The following is a 22,835-nucleotide window of genomic DNA, read 5'->3' as shown; positions in this document are numbered from 1 at the left end:
CTCTTCGGTGCCTACGAAAAACGCCAAAACTGACATACGAGTAGGTATTATTATCACTTCTTGAGAGACTATTAGGTGTCAATTAGCAAGGGTAAAATCTTCCTAAAATAATATGGAACTAAGTACCTATATTAAACAAAACAGATGATAATTTTGATATTCTGTGCCCTTTTATAATTGGGGATCAATTATATGTACGATTAGGAAAAGAGAGGTATTTTACCTAATGAAATTGATATTGACAACATCGTGGGTGTTTCATTGATTCAACCGTTTAAAAGAGGCACATAGTCTGTTCAAAACTGATTTCAGTCACATAATCATATATTTTTTTGTAAATACTACCTAGTATTAAGATTTCAATCTCATTAGAATATGGCGTAGTGTGAAATTCTGTTATTACAATAAGAACTTCAATTTTGAGTTTTGCGTTTTAGTTAGAAAAATAAATGTTGCATATTTCTCACGAGATTTACAAATTACTTTAATGCAAATATTGAAAAGTTGGCTAATCAAATTAGTACGTAATTTAAGTCTCTACTCTATCATTAGTGACACTTCAAACATCAGTGATATTTGACTGCCATGTAATAGATTATAATTATTAAAACTTAAATTGTATATATGGTAGTTAATACATATTATTATGTAGTGTCATAAGATATTTTCTGCGAATATCAAGCAAGTTCTGGTGATGAATGAACGATGAATAATGAAACATAAGTTATGAAATAAAACCTATATCAACGAAGTTGTCATGTGATAACGAGAAAAGTGTAACTTCAAATACCAAAACATATCAATGAACAAGCCTCTATCTAAATTATAATAAATATTTTAATTCATGTATAAAGTTCTAAGTCCTCTTGTTTTAGATTATTTTTATGATTAAATTTCAATTGAAAGTTAAATATTAAAAGATTTTCTCATTTACTGATTGTGTTTCTTTTTCTTACTTAGAACATAATAATATATGCATCTTATCATATCACCGTGGTATCACCTCACGCATCAAAGCACCAGAACCTACATTTGAAGAATACACACTTTTCTGAGTGTTCGATCTTTGTATTAATAATTATAACAAACTAGTGGAGTACTTTTACATAAAAATAATTGAATATCAATTCAATAAAAATTTAAACACACGTTTCTTTACAAAAAATATGCAGGTAATTTATTTACTTCAATACGGCAAGCACGACCGGACGCGACAAAAAGCGCGAGAGAGCGACAAAAAGCGCGAGATAGGGCGCGTTCCCATTATGTCGTCACGTTTTATTATCGGACGACTGTCGTGTCTAGCCTGTTCCCATATCACGACTATCTGTCGTTGACAATTTTTGATCGTTGAACGACTGTCGTGACTAGCTGTTCCCACGACGATTTATCGTTTCACGACAGCCTCCTTGTCGTTTGCACGACAGAATCGTTTGATGCACTGCAGTCGCTTGTATGTTCTTTTGGAAGCCGGTAGTGTGTGTTCGCTCGAAATGGATGACGACGAAATTTTAATAATGTATTACTTTTTAAAAATGCGGAAGAGGGAGCAAACAAAGAAAAGAAAATATAACGTGACGTATAAAATAAAACGTGACGACAATAGTAGCTGCGACAATCTGTCGTCACGTTTTTATCGTGACTTTTTTTATCGTCGGACGACTGTCGTTCTAGCTGTTCCCACTGTGACGACAGTTTGTCGTTGTAACTATAAAAAATTGTGAACGACAGTTAGTCGTGTCGTGCTATATGTGAACAACTTCATTTAAATATACAAGCCACGACACTGTAAACTGCAGGACAATCTGTCGTCACGACATAGTGGGAACGCGCCCATACTGCTATATTTGCATAGAAATGTCGCGTTTTATGTCCCTCTCGCGCAAGTCGCACCTCATTGTGCTAAAGTCGTCACCAAATAAGTGGCCAAATTTGACATCGTGACGCGAATGTGGACTAATCATATCGCTAATCACATTATACGATTTTCACGAGAAATCGATTTAAAATTTTAAGGGTTTGTGATTGTTTAGATTATTTTTCGGTTCATTGTTGTTCAGGGGGCCTAAAAGGCCAAATCGTGCAATTAAAAGCAATGACTCTTATTTTCGTAAAATTGTACCACATTCCGATGAATTGTATCCATTCCATTTCCAATTTCCAATTTTGAATTCATAAACGGTTTATTACAAGAATTTAGTGTAAATAAGTATGTTCATCGATAAAACAACTACATAAAAAGATTAAATTACCAAGAAACCAAGGATTTCATAAATTTTCAATTATTCGGCTGGCAATAAGTTAGAAGTTGCTAAATCAACAACAAACAATCTCAAATAATGTTCACATTTTTTGTAATATTTTTTAAATGTTTTTTCCGAGAAATCGAAGTGACTATGAAATTCGGCGATTAATTGCTTACAACAAAAAAATTACTTGAGAATGTAACTGTTTTCACGTTTCGGGGCAACTCAAAATTGCATTTTATTTTGTAATTCTTGCGAAAGCAGTACTTCAAATATGTTCTGTCATATTATATAATGTTTCAATAAAATTTACGTATTTTTTTAAAACTCAATTATGCTAATAATTGTTTGTTTAATGTATCGTTGATCGCTATTGACCATTGGTAGGTCAATGTTGATCGCAATCAAAGTTACTATATAATATACTATCGCCTTCTTTAACTGTCAAATTTGGCCTCTTATTTTGGTGACGACTATAGCTCTACAGGATCCTAATCCGGATTCATGGCATAGAAAAATTAATAAAATATGACATAAACGTAAATTCTCTTTAATCATAACAATACTTATAGTACACAAAATCAAATGACCCTCTAATTACATATAAGGGTGCATATTATAATAAGTCAATAAATCGTGACTAAATAAGCAAGTCGTTAGGCAGTATACAATTATTAAGATATTTATTTAATATAATATACTTACAACATTTTTCATTTCTCGTATTATATTTCTAATCTAAAATGCTTTTTTATTTTGATGACTTTTCATATTCAGTAAATTGCGGCAAAATAAATTTATATTAAGCGAAATTTATATATTTGCAAGAAGTGGAAGTGATTGAAATGGCCCATTGCTTTTTTGGACACAATTATTAATATTTAACAATATTATGTAGTTATGGTTTTGTGTGTCTTAAATTACGCAATGAAGCAGTGCTATTAAATTATTAGTCGAAATTTAAATACATTTCCACAATACTAATTCGAAATCAATTCACGTCAGCTTTCAAGACTAGGTACAAACAAGAAAAGCTTAATAGTTTACAAAGAATTGAACAAAAAATGGCTGTTAGTTTATTGCCCTTTATTATCTAACTGTTGAACTATTTGATTGGACACAACTTTCGTAGCAACTGAAGCATTTGGAATGAGAAATCGGTCCATATCCTTAATTAATAAATTATCGCCGTCTGGGATCCCATATTTAAAAGTTATTAGTTCTGGGTGCCTCTTTTTCGCGGTTATTTTAACAATAGTAGATAGAGGTCTCCGTGACATCACTTTGGCTGCGCCTCGTTTATTTGGTATATCTCGAAGTACAATCAAATGCGTCTCAGTCACTATCAAGTGAGAATCATGCATGTAGCCATTTAGTAATACCTCTTGGCATTGAAAACTGTCAATAACATTCTGCCCTTTGAGGAATGAATTTATATCTACTATTTCATCCAATAAATCTGAATCTGCACCATCGCGTCGGCTATCGGAGCGTGAATCGTCATCTTCGTCATTAATGCTAAATACTGGAGGTACATTTCGATACCTCTGCTCTTTTCTATCAGTCGCGGACACATGCCACTCGCCATTATGGACTGTTGAATTCGGATTCACAATGTAATCTATTAATTTACCTGTTACTTCCTGACTCTTAGCTTTCATTGCCGAAGACAATTTACTGAACAGTTGTATAGCTGGCACATTTTGTCTTACTTTAGCCTGATGTGTAGATCCGTCATTGTTGTTATTTGGTGCACATACAAGACATGTGGAGGGGTTATGCTCTTCAAGACAATCAGTCATATGGGGTCCAAAATAGTCATGTATTGCTACAAAACCACCATCTAACATTGAAACATGTTTCGTATTTCTTTTCAAAAAAGAGGCAACTACCATATGTGCATAGCTATCCTCCTCAGTTCTACCAGAACCAACAAAACACAAGTGTTCTCCCGCAGCCAAAGATCCCGCAGCTAATGCTTGACGTTGTGCATTGAGGAGCCCTTGGACTGCAGTGTTAAAAGCAGCAGGCTCTTGCAACATTAAATTACAGTCCAAGTGGAAGGCAGTTGACAAATGTCCTGCATTGTACTGCTCAGCAGGTCGACAGTCGACAAGGAAGAATTTTACACTGTCTGCATCTCCAGCATCTATAGTGGCACTCTCAATTAACTCATGCACTGCTACAGGAAGACACAATGCTTGAGAATATACCTTAGAATTAATTTCTAACCCGCTCTCTGAAAATAATACTTCAAGCACATCTTCTCTAAAGGAAACTGGGGTTTTCAATGAATAGTAATGTGCTAGTGAGCAGAAATCTGAAACATCATTGGCCTCGAGATCAGCTGGCATATTGCGAAGTGTTTCTACAATGTTAGCTTTATCTTCACTCTTCATTTGTAGTAACTGTTCTCTGGCATTAATTACCATTATAAGACAAAGGAAGAATATGAAAAACGGATCAGACCTCTGGAAGTACAAATCCCACATAAAGAGAACTACTTCTAAAGTGCAAGTACCAGCAAATAAAGATCTGAGCCAAGGCAAGCTATACTGTTCAGGAGTTATCCTCTTTGTGTCCAAGAATGAACATAATTCAGGGTCATGGTATTGAAGAATAAGCCTCAGTATGTGGAATGGTATACCATTCTTTGTGCACCCTTTTGGAATGTACAGTTTAATGATTTTCTCAAATAAATTGTATGTATCTGCTCTAGGCAACTTCAGACTGAGTAAGGGCAGTAAAATTTCAATCCAACCATTGTTGGATGAATAATTGACTGACTTAGATTTGCAATAGAATGTGATGATAGACTCAATGTCTGAAACCACGGCTAATTTGTCATCATCATCATTCCCTAGTCTTTTGACAAACTTTTTCACATCATCTCGTAATTCATTTTGATTGGTTAAATCAAATATTTCATCAAATAAAAGCAGCTGATTACCATCATCTTGACAGCTCATACAAAGTAACCAAACATCAGGTCTCAGGGTTTCTGGAATCTTCTTGCCTTTTGTCAGCGAGTTAATTTTTTGAGCTGAACACCCATCAAGGAGGGCAGACTCCAATTCAATTAGCCTGAAAAGAATACAATATAAAATGTTTTAAAATTATTCCGAAATCATACATCTAACTGTTTATAAGTATAATTATCAAGAAATGGCATAGGAAAAATAAAAGCAAACAACATCATATAAAAGCAAACAACATCATAGGCCTTTATTTTGATTCTATAAAATGTAAGTCCCTTTTCCACAATTAAAAACTTAACCTACCCATGCAATAAAAGCAGTGTACAAAACGTTATTACAACATATAGTAAACAAAAAAAAGTTCAGTCAAGGAAGGTAAGTTATTTAAAATAAACAAGATTCCAAATATTAGTTCAGTACACCATGACGGCAATTTACTTCTTATTCTTACTTATAACTACTTCGACTTCAGAGATTATAACATTGCTCACCAAGTACTATCGTCTTCCTCACCGGCCATTGATAAGTTTTGTGCTAATTGCTAATCGTAATTACTCTCAGTATGACGACTGATAACGATAAACCAAATTATACACTGCAACCGCGAAAATAATATTATACACTTGCTGATAACGTTGTGCGATGTGTATAAACTGTAGCTGCTGTTGAATTCAAGAATTTACAGGTAAATAGACAAAGAATTTATTTCACAAAACGTAACATCGATTCGCCTTTGGATTGACAATTTTTTTTTTATTAAGCATTGGCTACGAGGCCTTCAGCTTAAAAATGCAACAAAACAAATAAATGACTTAAGTAAACCTAAACACTACAACGTATTAATCAATAACAAAAAAGAAAGTATTTACAAAGGGCCAAAAGTATTGGAATGACAAATAATTGACTTTGGTTTTTAAATCGTATTCCGTACGAGAGAATTACATGAAAGAGAAAATATACTAGTTGCCAAAGTGTAAAAAAAAAATCATGTTTGAAGTCTCACTCGTTTAGTTGAGTAGCGTTATTTCTCTTCAATTAAAACTTACATGACAGTACCTTTTTAAAAAAAAAATGGCAGGGCTAATTACATTTACAGGGGTGATTAATTACATTTTTTACATGAATTAATTATTAGTTTATGTATATTACGTTGTGCGTTTCTTGGTTATTTGCTACCATTAAGCTGATGGCTCTGAAGCCAATGCATTTTAAATAAATAATGTAATGTAATGTAATAATGTATATGTAAAGTAATACAATTTTTTTTGTTTTTTTTTGCAAGTAGAAGATTTTACACAAATTTTATAGTTCAGATTTTATAACGTATTGAATTTCTTAATTATTTGTTACCTGTTTAAGCTAATGGCTCTATAGCCAAATCTTTTTCATTCTCTAAGTTTCTATGTAATACTTGACTTAGGCTCAACTCACACTGGCGCAGAGTCGAAGCGTCGCGTCGCGTCCTGTTTTTCAACTACAACGCTTGGCGACACGCGTAGTCGCGTGACGACACTCACATTAGTGCGCACGGATCACAGTGTGGTCGGCGTCTGACGCCTCACTGCGCTTAATACTTACTTTACTCTTTGGTGACGTGCGTTGACCTGCGAAGCCGCTCGACTGCATCCAAGCGTCGACACGCGTTGACGCCCGTTTCCATATTTGCATAACTCAAATTTGTACCTTAATAATGGGAAAATAGAGATGAATATGCTATAGGCGAAAAACGTGACGTATCGCTACGCCGACGACGCTTCGACTCTGCGCCAGTGTGAGTTGAGCCTTAATCTTTGACACGAACTAATATTTTTGACCTTAAAATAGTTTATTTAATTAATAAGTTTTTAGTTGCCTAATTTTTTAAGCTGATTTTTTAAGCTGACTGGCTCTACAGCCAGTGCTCATTAGATATATAATTTATTATCATTGACCTAAAGGTCAATGTTTAGTATAGTATCTTTCAATGGAAAAAAATGTATGGTACCATTTTTTAAAGTAGGTCTTAGGAATATAGGTATTTAGCCACAGTCATCGCCATATTTTTATTTTTCGTGTAAGTATTTTCTAGCTCTTTGTTATTTAATAAGACCAAGAAGCTTAGTAAGACCCTTAGACTTAAGACCACAGGATTCATATATTTGTTTATTTTTAAGATTTGGATTAAACCTAAAAGTATTGTTTGGATGTCAATGTCACATACCAGTCATACCATGACACTTGACACCACTACCACACGTCATTCATATTTTTCTAATTTGTGCGCATTTTAGGCGAAACACGGGTGAAGGATGGTGGTATATTTCATAGAGTAATTTCCTCTTGTAAATGTTGCTAGACGTGTGCTGTGAGATTTAGTACAAAAATAAGTAATAGTGATTGGCACCACTGGTGGTGTTCACATCAAAAAAATGAAAGACTGGAGCAGTTTATTCCCTAATAAAGAATCCTTCATTGTTTTTACATTGTACATAGTACTGTTTGTCTTTCAGGGTAAGTATTCGTTTCTACATATTACAATTACTTGGTTTTGAAAATACGACACAAGTGGGCAGTTCTTTATGTATACAGTACCTTGTATGTAACATAAATATATACGCTTAAAACAACAGTTACATAAAGTATACCCAAGTAGGTATAAATAAATAAGCTTCAAAGTTTTATCAGGCTATATAATGAATAAAACAACTCTAATATTACTGATAACATGTCTATGAACTTATATACTTTCCAAATCCCATAATTTTGCATGATAAATTAAATAGAAAATTTATAAGTTTTCAAGTGCCAGAATAGATTACACAATCAGAGGTACCTAGCAACTTATTCTGCCCTTAGCTTGATAAGAGTTTATGGACTCTCCTTTAAAATATTTACTGCTCACTTGGTTTTATTTATAAATATATTATACAGAAATGATCATGTAATTACGGCCATAACGGTGTTAAATCCTTCATAGAATTACCTTAAAGCAAGTAATAGTGCTTACAAATTATTCTTGACAACATTCTTATTAATAATATGAATAAAAATGTTGTAAATATAATTATTTAATCTCATTTATTTTGAAGATTCCATGGTTCGCTAGCTAGCTTCTGTCTTTGCTTTTTTATATTTAGATATCACAAATTAATGCTCATAGCTGTGTATATAATTGTTTTTAATTTAGCTCAGACTTGTACACCATTTGAAAATATTAAGTTATAAAAAATATTATTTTACATTATACAAATATTGATAATATTATCAACACATAAGCATATAAAACAACTATTTATCTTAATTTAAATGTAAAACATAGATCTAAATTTAAATCATTGATGAGAATGTAACATTATTGCATGTGTTCCATGTATTGCTAATTAGAAAATTATTTTTTTTTTACGTGCCAATTATATGACCCATGTTAAGAAATTTATGAATTGATTAATAGCAATAAAAAATATTTGTAATGCTAAGAACTGGTTACATAAAAATATTTCTACAATTGGCTAAGCCTATCATGCACAGTACTCCACCAAATCTTTTAATCATTCTGCTATTTAAATCATACAATTAATGGTTGTCCCATTCTTTTGTTCTTCTTCTTTTAAATGTTATGGCCCCCTCGAAATAATCAATGATTATTCTTTTGTTTAGTTTATCTTCATCCCTCGTAGTCCTTGACATGTTAATTATTATAATGTAGGAAAATATTATATTCAGTAAAATTAGTATTATTAAATTTTTACCTATTGTGCTAGTTTAAAATTACTTAAATATACATAGGTATTGTTATAAAATACGTGCCCTGTACCCCACTCATGGTAGGGTCGGGTTCTGCCTACGCACTGTGTTTCGAAATGCCTTCAGATTGGACATTTTGAGTGAAGCTTGCTTAGCAAGGAATACGTGTTAATATTCTAATCTAAACGCAGGACGCACTTTTGGAGAAAACTTAGTTCAAAGTTCTTCGATTTTTATACTGAGAAATTACAAAAGTGATTATAATTCAAAAAATAAAAATACCACTAAATATTTAAAACCACGATTTTAACAGGAATTTCAAGCACTATTCAAGTAACTTTGCCGTTTTTCCAAAATACAACCTTAAGTTACGAAAATCGAGAATTTCCTTAAAACGGTTATATTTTTTTTTTGTTCAGATGCATACTATCCTGACAAAAAAAAGCAGCTGTTAGTGCCGTGAGACATTGGATATATGGGTGTCTAAAGTTTTTTAAATTCAGAACGCCTGAAATTTTGTTGGACGCAAAATTTTTAGAGATAGCATGATAAATTATTATTATTATTTGTTTAAATTAACTATGTTATTATTTTGATCTTTACAGTTCAGTTCTGGCAAAAATAATATCAAAAATCCATATCACTTATGGTGTACCAAGACAGCATCGTGACATCGGTACTAGTTAGTAGTAACATAATGTAATTCTCTACATTTTCGGCTTAAAAATCTTAACAAGGAAGTAATCCTATTATTAACCAAATATAAGTATTCTATAATGCAAGTGGTAAAAAACTGACACAACACCATTTTAAACTACCCCTAAATAGGGGAGAAATAGGATATTAAAGTTTGTATGGGAACGTTTGCTGCGATTAGTTAAGTTAGGGTTTGAAAGTATTGTGAAAAAAGTGTTTGTTTGAAAAATCGTATTCCTTGAACTTACAAAGTTTAAATTCAATATAAATATTCTATAATAATAAATGCGAAAGTAACTCTGTATATGTCTCTCTGACTGTCTGTCTCTCTGTCTGTCAATCACGCTTGCACACCGAAACGGCTAAACCAATCCTGATGATGATTTTGGTATAGAGATATACGGGATCTAGGAGAATGATGTAAGCTACTTTTTGTCACAATAACAAATCTTAGAAGGGGTGAAATAGGCGATGAAAGTTGGTGAGGGAATATTTAACGCGAGGTGCTATTTGCTTAAAACTAGGTTTGGATACTTTAAAACATAATAAATAAACACGTATTTCAGAGTAATATTATTCAAACACATAACAATAATTATATAGCAAACTATCTCTAAAAATTCTGCTTCCAACAAAATTTCAGGCGTTCTGAATTTAAAAAACTTTAGACACCCATATCTCCAATGTCTTACGGCATTGACATCAGCTTGTTTTTGGGAGAATAGTATGCATGGTTAACTATTTATTTTAATACTTTCTGGGTGCTACTGACGGGAAATAACAAAGAAAAAAAAAATAACCGTTTTAAGGAAATTCTCGATTTTAGTAATTTACTTTGGGTTGTATTTTGGAAAAGCGGCAAAGTTACTGGAATAGTGCTTGAAATTCCTGTTAAAATCGTGTTTTTAAATATTTAGTAGTATTTTTATTTTTTGAGTTATAATCATTTTTGTAATTTTTAAGTATAAAAATCGAAGAACTTTGAGCTAAGTTTTCTCCAAAACTATACAAAATTGGCACACGGGAGTTTTCGTCCTACGTTTAGAATATTAACATATATTCCTTGCTAAGCTTCACTCAAAATATCCGATCTGAAGGCATTTCGAAACAGTGCTGCGCCGCGTGGTCGAGTTCAAGTTACGGGGAGTGCTTATGCTTTTTGGTGGCACAGCAGTTAGTACTATGGGCGCTTGAGGAGGTTCCGAGTTCGATTCATGTTTAGGCCAATTTAGAAATCGACAAGTCTAGTTTCTAAGTTGTTTCTGGTCTGGGTATTCTGGGTATTGCCTTCAGATTTATCGTTATTCAGGTATTCATGGTAGGTACAGGAAATTCCCTAATTTGTGACCAGAAATTTGAAGTGTTTGTCTGGCATTGTTTTTCCCGAAATACTTCTCTTTAGCGTAGCTTCCAAGAAAAAGTAACAGGAATGTAACAGAGAGACGGTCGAGATACAACAACGCTCTAAGTATGTAATTTCCATTACTTCGGTAAGGTACCTATGCCTTACATTTTGAACAATTGCGGGATGTTGAATTCGTAATGGAGCCTCCGTATAGTACTTATGTACGGTGGCGTGCGGACCTTTCGAGCTTCGCCCACCGCTGGACCTCGGCCTTCTGCCTCGACACGTATGATTTTCTTTAAAAAATTTAAAAAAGCTAGAAAAAAAACTTTTGATCCCAAATTATGATTGAGGACTCCTAAAGAGCATGCCAATTTTCAGTCGGATCGAAGCAAGTTTTTCTTCAGCCGCCATCTTGATTGTTTTTTGACACAACGTACATTTACTTTAACATTATTTAACCTCATGCTGCTTAATATGGCATGACTATTAGGTAGGTACTTTTAAATTGACCATGATTTCAATCAGTAACATGAATTAGAACATTTATAACATACATAATACATTAAAACAGAACATGTACTTGGATTGAGTTTCACAATTCTGGTGTCGACCAGAGCATATTAGATATTTTTTAAAGTTTTTGCTATATATCAGTACCACTCTTGCCCAGGTGCACTCATACAACACACAAACCATTCGCACTTGTTGCTATCAGCGTCATTTCACTGCTAAGGAAAGAATTTATTCACTCCTAGTAGTGAAAGATAAGAACATTCATGTTTTTCCTTATTATGTTTGTACATATGTAGTCGGTGTCCGCTAAGGCAGAGTCCAATTTTTGTTATGATGCCTTATTATTGGATTATGTATTTTGTTTATTTTGCTTAAAGAGTTTCAATAAAGAGGCGTTTATCACCTGGAACATATATTACGGTTACCGGTAAATAACAGCAGTGATTATGAAAATAAGAAGGCCATTTGATAATATAATATTGAAGGGCAAGGAACAATGGGATTATGATGAGTTTTAACTTTATTTTATAAAACACCGTACTTAAAATAATACATAACATTTTTCTATGAATTTAGTTTATAAAACTATAATAACTAACATACAATTAGCTGAAAGTTATTGAAAAAAAGAAGCTAATGAATAGCTCCTTTTTTTCAATACGGCGGAATATGAATAATCAGCGCCTAAACGATTTCTTTATATTCACATTTTCAATATCTAAATATTAAAACCATTAATGGTCAAGCAAACTGTATATAAACAAGGATTAGCTGATAGAGAAAAACTGATTTCATATTTAGATACGACGCCCCAATAACAGTAAGAAACATTCAGAAATCTTAAGCAGGATAATATTTTTTTCCTATGTAGTCCTGTATAACACAGGTTACTGTATTCGTGTATATAGGTTATGATATGATTATCGAAAAAAAATCCTAATTAATTTCATTTAGCGAGCCGTGGTTCTTTGACAGTAGGATCTCACGCGGAGATTTTATGCGCCTCATTCTCCACGGGAAATCTCTGCGTGACATTATCTAATAATAATAAAAAAAACATTTAAATGTGTATCAAAATATTTTTTGTTTGGCAACCGAAAAACTTGCTTAGCTCGCAATTTCGCTTAGTCTATGTATGAAAGTTCGTTTTATAAAACTCAATCGGATACTCTTTTGTTGCACTTAAGAAGCCAGTCTTCCAAGGCCGTACAAGCGCGTAATTTTAAACACATAGCATTAGTATTTCATAATTATTGTTCCTTCTTTATCGCTTTAACGCCAACACTACCACCACGTTTGTATAATATCGTTTACAAACGTTTGAAAACTTTTCAGCTCTTAATTTTTATATTTCGTGGTTTGAGCCTCGTTTAAATAATATAGTATATACATGTGTAGATTAAACTTGTTGATATAAACAATACTTATTTTTCGGAAATGTAATCTTGGAAAAATTGCATAAAAAGAAGTCGGTAAAATTTTCGAGCCTGTGTAATTTTCAAATGTATTACTTAACTGGAATTCAACACATCAAGACCTTAGAAATAATTTCGTAGATCGTGTCTACGTATCTTTAAAAATGGGACTTCATTCGTATGGAGCATGCTCGCAAAAGTACCTATGCTTCTAAAGAAGTTCGATGTGCATTTGATAAGGCCACCATTTGTTATGGATAATTATTATTTTATTGCATTTATTGCCTATTAATTGGCTACAGAGCGTGGTACGCACAGGGTAAACTATAAGTACGTAGAATATTATATTGAAACCACGTATTGTCATTTTTTGCATTTTATAAACGAGAACGTAATACTACCATATTATTTATTAAAGCTTGATAACTCACATACACGTGGAAAAGCCATTCTATCATAACTTGCTTAAATACATAAATAAATAATAATTGGTTAGGGCCCCTGCAAACTTCCTACACACTTTCTAGCCGCCGCACAGTGGGCCCAAATTGATAATTCTTGGACATAAGAATAACTTGTGGAGTATGGAGCAAATTTTTTTTATGTGATAGAGAGTAACATTCATAACAACTTTTATTCTTGTATAATTTCTTGAAAAGTTGGTTTCGGAGAAAAAAACAATTATTATTTTTTTGTATGGAGGAATATACATTTTATTTTTTATCTCAAAATATACGAAAATGTAATGTGGGTGGGTTACTTGCAGTATAGTTCCAATCATTTTCTATGTAGAAAAAAATAATCCGTCTGCACGTACTTGCGGCCTTGTAAGTAAAGGTGCGACAAAATTGCCTACTTTTTATGTACTTTTTTAACAAAATACACGAGCTTCGACTAAATAAAAATTAATTTTAGTGTAATTTAGAGAGTGTTATAAACATAACACGAAAATTAAGTAGAAGTAGTATATTGTGTTAAAAAATAAATAACAAATCTAAAACTTTTTACTTATAAAGCCGCAAGCGCCTGCAGATGGATTTTTTTTTCTTGATAGAAACTGATTGGACCTATATAAACCACACACATTACATTTTTGTACATTTCAAGATAAAAAAATAAATGTTTATTTAGGAAACACGCTTGACCATGACCATGGGACCTGTAAAGGGCCCGAAACGTCGGTTTGTTTGAAAAAACAAATATACGCGATTTAAATCCGGAAAAATAGTTTCATTTCCTATGTGTGACAATCGTGAAAACCTAAGAACTCGATAAATGTTTATTTCTCCAAACAAAAAATAACTAAAAATGTTTTTCTTTATAACAATCAGCTTTTCAAGAAATTACATTAGAATAAAAGTTATCAGAAATATTATTACGTATCATGTGAAAAAAATCAGCTCTGTATTCCTAAAGTTGTTCCCATGAGTAAATAATAATTTAGCCTAAAGTTTATACTTTTTTTTTCCGGCATTTTTTAAATCAGCTGTTGGGTTAGGTACAAAATTAGCTCGATACTCCACAAGTTATTCCTATGTCCAAGAATTATCAATTTGGGCCCACTCTACGCCGCGCCCGCTGATAGTTAAATCCGGTTGGGTTGCTAGCACACACAGTGAGCCCACCAAACAGTATTGTTGGTGGTGAGAGCCGCAGATCAGCAAAGAGTCGTCCGATTGCTCCCGAAAATTTTTGTTGGTTAGTAGCTGCTCTTGAATTGCGTAATGAAACTTAATTTATCCAGAAATATTATTATTGCTTTTTTTATACAACGAATGAAAAAGAACGAGAAGAGAAACCGATTGGGCGCATCGGCAAATTAAACAGTCAACAAAAACGCGCGCGTGGAAGACAAGCAGTGGCTGATAGTTCACTGACAGATTAGTTTGAAGGCAATCGATGAGCTCATCAAACTTATTTATCGGCCGATACCGAATCTTACACTGATTAAGTACCCAACTGAACTATCGGCCTATAAAGGTCTACAGTTTGCGGGGGCTCCTATAATCTATCCACTTTAGTCATCATTTGCTTGTTTTAAATTCATTCCTAGATTGCATATTTTGTATTGAAGTCTCTGAAATCAAAGCGTGCAATCAAAGTAAGCAAATCATATTTAAGCGCAATTAATTAAAACTAGAGACTGGCAGAATGTCTGACTTGATGGTGAACAAAAGTTTAGTTATTTCGTATCTTCTCTGCAGGCGTATTTGTAACTGCTTCAAAGGCAGACAATGGTGGATATGACTATAACACGACTCTCGTTGTGTTCTTATCAGAACTACTCAAGCTCATTGTGTCTGCGACGTTATACTCTTACAGGAGGCAGTAAGTACTTTTACACTTCAATACGGGAATTACTTCGTATTGTATTAAATTTCATTCTTTCATTAATCATTACTTATAATTTATAGTAAAATTGTAACATATCTGTTTAACGCGATGATCTGGCAAAATTGTCAAAGTACGGTGGTTCGGACCCTACGATTTGAACTACGACAGTACATAAAATTTTCTTAAAAAACGCTATGTTGTACGAAAGCTATATTTGGACAACACACACACAACTAGGTATCATTCTATGAGACGTTTCCTATAAAATTGATTTTAACGTAGTGTGCAAAATACTTTGGCAAGAATTAAGGAATTTGTATTTTGATTAAATTGTCATATTTCAGTAGAGTACCGTCGAAGCAAAACAGAATTAATTCGAAAACAAGAGCCAATAAAGTAAATACCTTGTGAGTACCTTACTACTCCAAATGAATATTGTATACACCTAATAGCTAGTTGGAGGGTAAATCCAATGCCAGAGCTATTTACTTTACTCCCTACTCTCCCATGCACCTCGCCTTCCATTTGACTCCCCTTTCCTCCACGCACTGCACACTAATTAAGTTACACTAGGTTATGGAAAGAACCTCAGTCAGACTATTTTTCCTTGATACTGCGGCAAGTTCGTACTTACTTCTAGTTACTAAGGTTAGACAGTGTATCCTAATGTTAAATCCTGGGTTAATCTTACTTCGCTTTATCTTTATTCGGCTTTATGTGGCTCTCCGTGGTTAACGTTTTAAGTTTTAACCAACAGTTAACGTACCTATATTACAACGCGAACAAAATGCACGAAACAGCAGATGCCAATGGACTCTAGCAATGGAAACCTCTAAATGTTTTAGAGTAGAACTCACAATTCATAATGTACTTTGCCCTATTACATAGTTCTTAGAGACTAAAAGGTCACCGTTTCTTTAGTGAATTTAAAACACTGTAAGTTGGTAATTTTTAGGTTAGTTTTCTCTGCATAATCTATGGCAACTTTTGTTATCTAAATATTGTAGAATATTATCATGAAGTATTACTTAATGTTCGAGTGTAGTATACTGAAATATTTAATATTTCACGATAAGATACTCGAACTCTTAAATACTAAAAATTGCCGATTGCAATTAAATAGAGAAAACTAAGCTGAAAATTAACCAAATACCACTGTACGTTTGAAATTATTATCACAGTAGAAAACAAGATATATTGAGGATATTAAACGAACCACTATTGTAAAACGTAAGAGTTTGAAATTCATAATTTCTATGACTTCCAAACAAACGTAATTATAAAATTTAAATTAATAACAAAAGCAACCTGTTGACGACCTCGGTGGTCGAGTGGCTTGCACACCGGTTTTCATGTTGTCGCCATCTCTGAGATCCCGGGTTCGATCCCCGGCCGGGTCAGCGTACATACTAACTTTTCTATATTATCGGGTCTGGGTGTTTGTGGTATCGTCGTTGTTTCCAATTTCCATCACACAAGTGCTTTAGCTACTTACATTGGAGTTAGAACAACGTATGGGATGTTGTCTAATATTTATTTATTTATTATTATTTAATGTAGCAAACATTTCATTAAGTTTTGAAGAAGAATTATTTAGAGATTTTTATATAATTTTTCTCAGTGTTGAACTCTAGTCGCTGTTCGTATTTCAACCTTAATTTACGTGATTGATATTTATTTATGACATGAACTTTTTATTACAGGCAAAAACCGCATCTGTTCAAAGCGCTAGTCAAAAATTACCAGCTACTGCTACTATACTTCATCCCGTCGCTACTATACTGTTTCTACAACAACTTGGCGTTCATCAACTTGTCGCACTACGACCCAACGTCATACTACATTTTATTGCAATTCCGGGTAGTACTCACTGCGCTAATATTCCAGGTACATATTCATTACAAATGTTAACATTGTATTATGTAAGTAAAACCGATAAGATTGCCATAAACCTCACCGTTGAATCGTGGATGTTTAAAATGTGGCATCTTAGTTAAACTCTTAGCATAAAGTCATAATATATGTACATACATACTCAAACTTAAGTAACAATCCCATTATAATACTCCATTTCTATCTGTCCCTATATTGAACACGGGATTCCTCTACGAAATGAATGAAAAAAATTATATTTCTTTTTTAATATATTGAGTGACGGGACGAACAATTCGTGCGCCTGATGGTAAGCTGCACGCCTGTCCATAACAGTTACATACTTTTAGTAGCCGTAGAGCTCCGTGTGAAAGATAATTTTTGGGCCTTTAATTTGTTGCAAACAACATTAAGCAATACTGCAATGACTTTACGATTTAAATTAAATGTTTTAGTTATTTTTTATATTTCTATGCATGTCACTACGTTTGTATAGGTTAACTCCGGCCATCCTTGTCATTTTCTCCAACGCTGACCGGGAAAAGCCGGAAAAACTCCGGACATTTTTTCGCGGTTTTTGGATTAGACTTTGGATTGTATTTATTGTCATCCATTTGTAAGTCAATGGGCAATCTCCTCTGGCAAATACAAGTAAAACAATACCACTGTTACACTACTCATAAAATTGCATAAAGATACGTGATTAACCAGTACGTAATATACATGTCGATATCGTCACGTCGATAACTTTCCGTCTAGTATATTCATGAAAATCGATTTATGTTTATAGGCCTATTCTGTGTACGGACATGACATGAATGTGTGTTTTATCTGTGTATTTGTAAAAATAAGCTAGTGTTGTCGATTTTTGTTTGTATGAGGCCATAGTGACACAACTCAATATTGCACTTGACACTAATAGCGCCTCACGTCCTATATGCTCTAAGACTAAAACAGTATTGTTACTTAAAACAATGTCAAAATGAGAAGTAATCGTACATAATTATTTAATAAAAATTAATTCCAATGAATTTTATTATAAAAAACACATTCATGTTTTAGGATAAATACTCAGTAACAACGGATATTTATCCTTTGACGGATATTTATCGGGTAAAAACCCCATCTCTAGTCACGTGCCCATAAGCTGTACCTATTGTAAAGTTTTTGTTTCACTATAGTTTTAAACCTCGTACATGCCAAATTTTGAATATCAACCGGAATCTTAATATACTTTCTTAAACGTGTGGGTATTCTCAGGCATTTTCCTCCCCATTTCATTTGATATAACAACACAGAAACGCGTGCCCATGTGGAGAACGTACTCTCAACATTTTAATAAATAAAATAAGCAAGGTTTATAATTTTTCAACATGTTATTTTCCGTTCGCAACGCAACATGAACAGTCATATAACACAAATATTTCCTGGCTCGCTTCAATTACGTTACTTGTTATTGGTGATAGCCAACCAATTAAACCATGCAATTTCGTTGTGCTATTGAATTTTCGGCTATTAACTGCAGTACACGTAACAATCCTTTTAGTTACACTAATCACATATTGACAAATGTTACAAATAAACATGTACACGATTTTCTTTTAAAACAGTTAACTGTAAAATAAACTCTCTAATTAACTAGCTAATTACCTTAATGTAAGGTGAAATTTGGGACTCATAAATAGTACAAACATTTGTTTTTATAAGTTTGTTCAGTACTGTATTATGTCGCAGCCGAATTATACAACACTTTTGATTTTTATAACGCCTAGCCGCTTTACAAAATAGAGCTATCGCTTTTTAATAGCTGCTCGTGTATTCTAATGCTTCTGATCAATGCATCATCGATTTATTATTTAGACTGTTATCAGACAACTGCAAGCGCGCAGTCAGTCGATATTTTTACAAATTACTGCCGAAACTGAGTACACAAAGTAGCCGCACCGCGCCTAGCGCAGGAGCTCATTGTAAAAGTTAATGCTGAAATGGGGGCACAGATGATGTTATTACTTCTCTTATTATGGTTACGGCACCGGGGGTGTAATCGAAGCCAAAAACGACAACCAAAAACGTGTAGTATAGGTAGATCCAAGCCATGCGTCGACATCACACGACTGCATGCAGTTGAAGTCCCGTCTGTAAGCAGTTGAAAGTGTTAACAGTCTGTCTGATAGCAGCGTTAGGCGACCAGTTATGTTCGTTTTAGTTCCATACATTACCATTAGTAGCACTGCGCTGTAACAAAAATATGTTAACATTTGTGATCAACTGGGTGTATCAATGTAAACCTCAAATAAAGAAAGATGGCGAAAGCTGCCCCAATAACGACGAAGAGCAGTTCATGGACTTTGCTAGTATAATTTTGCGTTTTAGTTTATCAATATATTTTTATATATTTTTAGAAGTCGGGTGTAAAGAAATTGTAAAACATTGTATTTTAGAATAGATGCAAGAACACAACGCAATTGATTCAGTACGACCATAGCTTAGGTAACGTTTTTGTACGTACGTTTCGTTTTAAACATGGTTGAATGTTTACCTACCTGAAGTATTGGTTATGTTATAGTACACACATAAAACATTAAAGCTATAAAATACCTAATTAAATAATCAATTAAACAGTAATGACATAAAGCAAAAAATAAAACAATGTGACAAAAATATTTAGACAATATTTAAATGAGAGATAACGAAAGTTGCAAAGGAACGTTTTGACAAGAGACCTCTTGCCAATGTCAATGTCACATTGATATTGAGAACAGTGAACCATTTGTGGCAGAGTTCTACCATTTGGGCATATTTAATTTTTATTCATTTTCATTGCTGCAGAACATACGTTATATTAAATATGGCAGATTTGGGAATATTCGGGAAGTACTTTATTATTTTTGGGAATAAACTGAAAAACTTGTTGTTTTCTGCTACTACGAACTTACATCTGAAGCGAAATACAAGACAATGTTATAAACATAACCTATATCAACTTTATAACCCTAGCTTCTACAGGCTGTACTCAATTCGCTTTTTTGATGCTTTCATAATGAATCACAAGTATTGACAGGTCTCCATAATGCACGTCGTCAAAAACACTGGGTCACAAAATACACGGGATGTCGCCATCTTTCTTTGACTTACCAGTCATTATTATTTCATAAATAAATATTAATAATGTATAATAGTGTGTCCGATTACCACACCAATTACCTAGTCTCAAGTTGGAAAACTGTACTACGACTACCAGAGGAACGAACTTAACTTCAGGGCACTGCCCAGAACACCCAGACAAGCACCAATTTAGAAAATGTCGGGTTCCAAACTGAACCTACTGAGAGTTGAACGCATGCCTATCTCATTTAACTCTTACATTTCAAAAGGCTGGGTTACATTTATTACATAGTTATCTAAGCGTTTTTCATTTCTAACCACGGTCACCCAAAAATTTTATCGGATACGTCTAATCCCTGTAATATCTGTCTTAACGCAAGCTACCGTTTTGTTGAAAATTTCGCAAAGATATTCCGGCAAAGTCAGTGTAACCGCTTTACAAAACAATGCTCTTTTGTAGTGCACCTATTCGTTTTGTGATGGAACTAAGTAGTAGTTAGTGTTATTGTGTAGTTAGTAACTACACAATTTGGCTGCGATATATACAGAGTGATATAAAAACCACTGGCCATTTTTAAGGAGCATACTGTATAATGGTAATAAAAAACACGTATTCAGTTTTGTTTTTTTTTCAAACACTTAACAAATAAATAAGTTATGACGTCTCAAAGCTTTCCGAAAAATTGTGTACAATATTGACGTTCTTGTTGCTATAGCAAATAGGGGGCAGTAGGCGGAGTCAGCGCGGGAGTTCATGTATTTACAAAGTATTAAACTAACGCGCGATGCGTTAGCGCAGGTCTGTCGTCGCGCGGCGCAACGTGCAGGCGCCTAGGCGTCTAGACAATTCGACGCTGATCGCTCAATTTTATTTACTATTTTGAGTAAATAAAACAAAAAATCCCCATTTTTTGATGTTAATATTTCCCAGTAATTTCTAACGCGTTTCTCTGTGCGTTTGTTGCAGATCTTTTACCTTTTGTTTTGGTTTTTTAACGACTTTTTTGCCGTAGCGCCACCTGTCAGAAATCTTTTTTAGTAAATTATTATTTCATTCAAAATAAGTTATTATTCCATACAAGACAATGAATGAACTGCATATTTATATTTATCACATTAAATTTCTTTTTTTTCCAGTGTTTGTTCAAGAAGAACCTTTCACTTTTCCAATGGATATCACTGGGCATTCTCACGATTGGTTGCATCATAAAGAACTTCGACACCGCGAATATATCGCACAGCTCGGATATCTGGTCACAAATATTCAACTTTTACTTCTTATCAATTAATTTTCAAAACTTCTGTTCTTGTCTAGCGGGCACATATAACGAATATTTACTCAAAACAAAAGGCTCAAACGTAGACATATTCCTGCATAACGTGTTCATGTATTTAGATTCAGTGCTATGCAACTTCTTTATTCTACTTTGCAAAGGGGAAGTGCAAAATATGTTGCAGGATTTTCAATCACTTGGCGACATTTTTGTTTTACTTATTACAATAAATAGTGCTGTAGTTGGCATAGTTACGAGCTTCTTTTTAAAGAATTTAAATTCAATTTTAAAAACTTACGCCAGCGCGTTAGAACTAGTGATAACAGCTGTAGCGTGTTACATTATATTTCATATCGCCATTACGTGGTACACAGTAGTATCTATTTGCCTAGTGAGTATCGCAGTAGCCATGTATTTTAAAAGTCCAGTAAATAACGCAAATTCTAATGGTACTGTAGATAAAGACAAGAAACCGCTTTTAGAAATAGTAACCGAGGATTAGTTTGAATTATTTATTGTAGGATATAAAATGTTCCGTTCTACCAATTTTGGTTCAGAACACTAAAGCAAAAACCTCGTTTAAAACATCGTTTGTTTATACAGAGTGCTTTATACTATTCTGGTACAATTTTGTATGGTTCTACACGTTTCGAATGTTAACGCATGAAGGGTTATAAACAATACTCGGAACATCAGTCGCGTGTTTGAAATGAGTAGATAAATGTTCAAATTTTCGAATTCCGGATTTCCGGAAATAGCTTTACTGCATAGTAAGATAAAATTCCTCACTTAGAAAGGGGAAGTTGTATTTAAAAGTAATACTGGGAGCACTATGTAAAGAAATGTAGTAGTTAATTAACCTTTCACCAAAATAAAGTTTTTTTAGCTACAAACAAAAGCTTACTTTAAACTAATGCTAATATTATTTATTATTATTATTATTATATATAGTTATTATTATTTACATATATTATGTATATATATATATATACATAATATATACATAATATATGTATGTTAATAATACATATATTATGTATAATATATCATAATATAATATATATGTATATATATATATATATATACATACATATATGTTATATATGTATATATATTATGTATATACGAATTTAATTAAATTTTATTAATTTAAAAGTTATGAATTTAAACAACTTATTAATTAATATTTGGTAGTTTTAACCACACTGTGTCACTCTGTGTATCTATATATATCTATACGTATACATTTATCTACTCATTTGGCACGTCCTATTTCGACCATTGGTTATAAATGAAGTTCGGTGATAGATGAATTAATTTTTGTATTAACT

At 33.2% G+C, this 22,835-nt stretch overlaps 2 protein-coding genes across 2 annotated transcripts; one reads left to right on the top strand and one right to left on the bottom strand.

Moving 5' to 3' along the window:
• Positions 1-2,943: 2,943 nt before the first annotated feature.
• On the bottom strand, positions 2,944-5,907 carry LOC113226846 (TBC1 domain family member 23). The gene is made up of 2 exons (XM_026459624.1): positions 5,716-5,907; positions 2,944-5,330 (listed from the first exon to the last, which is right to left on the bottom strand). Exons 1-2 carry the CDS (start codon positions 5,742-5,744, stop codon positions 3,323-3,325), a joined length of 2,037 nt encoding a protein of 678 aa, XP_026315409.1. The 5' UTR covers positions 5,745-5,907; the 3' UTR covers positions 2,944-3,322.
• Positions 5,908-7,522: 1,615 nt separating this feature from the next.
• On the top strand, positions 7,523-22,367 carry LOC113227011 (UDP-galactose transporter senju). The gene is made up of 4 exons (XM_026459867.1): positions 7,523-7,714; positions 15,124-15,247; positions 16,957-17,140; positions 21,368-22,367. The coding sequence occupies exons 1-4, from the start codon at positions 7,633-7,635 to the stop codon at positions 22,004-22,006; spliced, it is 1,029 nt and encodes a 342-aa protein (XP_026315652.1). The 5' UTR covers positions 7,523-7,632; the 3' UTR covers positions 22,007-22,367.
• The last annotated feature ends 468 nt before the right edge of the window (positions 22,368-22,835 follow it).

The sequence above is a fragment of the Hyposmocoma kahamanoa genome, unplaced genomic scaffold (assembly GCF_003589595.1).
Source record: "Hyposmocoma kahamanoa isolate Upper Pololo Valley unplaced genomic scaffold, ASM358959v1 202, whole genome shotgun sequence".
NCBI lineage: Eukaryota > Metazoa > Arthropoda > Insecta > Lepidoptera > Cosmopterigidae > Hyposmocoma > Hyposmocoma kahamanoa.
This window is presented reverse-complemented; position numbering and strand designations above follow the sequence as displayed.

Excerpts from the sequence above, each read along its gene's own strand:
- LOC113226846 (XM_026459624.1), bottom strand. The coding sequence starts at position 5,744 with ATGGCCGGTGAGGAAGACGATAGTACTTG. Across the intron at positions 5,331-5,715 it reads GAGGAAGACGATAGTACTTG|GCTAATTGAATTGGAGTCTG; the intron begins GTGAGCAATGTT and ends TATTCTTTTCAG.
- LOC113227011 (XM_026459867.1), top strand. The coding sequence starts at position 7,633 with ATGAAAGACTGGAGCAGTTTATTCCCTAATAAAGAATCCTTCATTGTT. Across the intron at positions 7,715-15,123 it reads AGTACTGTTTGTCTTTCAGG|GCGTATTTGTAACTGCTTCA; the intron begins GTAAGTATTCGT and ends TCTTCTCTGCAG. Across the intron at positions 17,141-21,367 it reads TCACTGCGCTAATATTCCAG|TGTTTGTTCAAGAAGAACCT; the intron begins GTACATATTCAT and ends TTTTTTTTCCAG.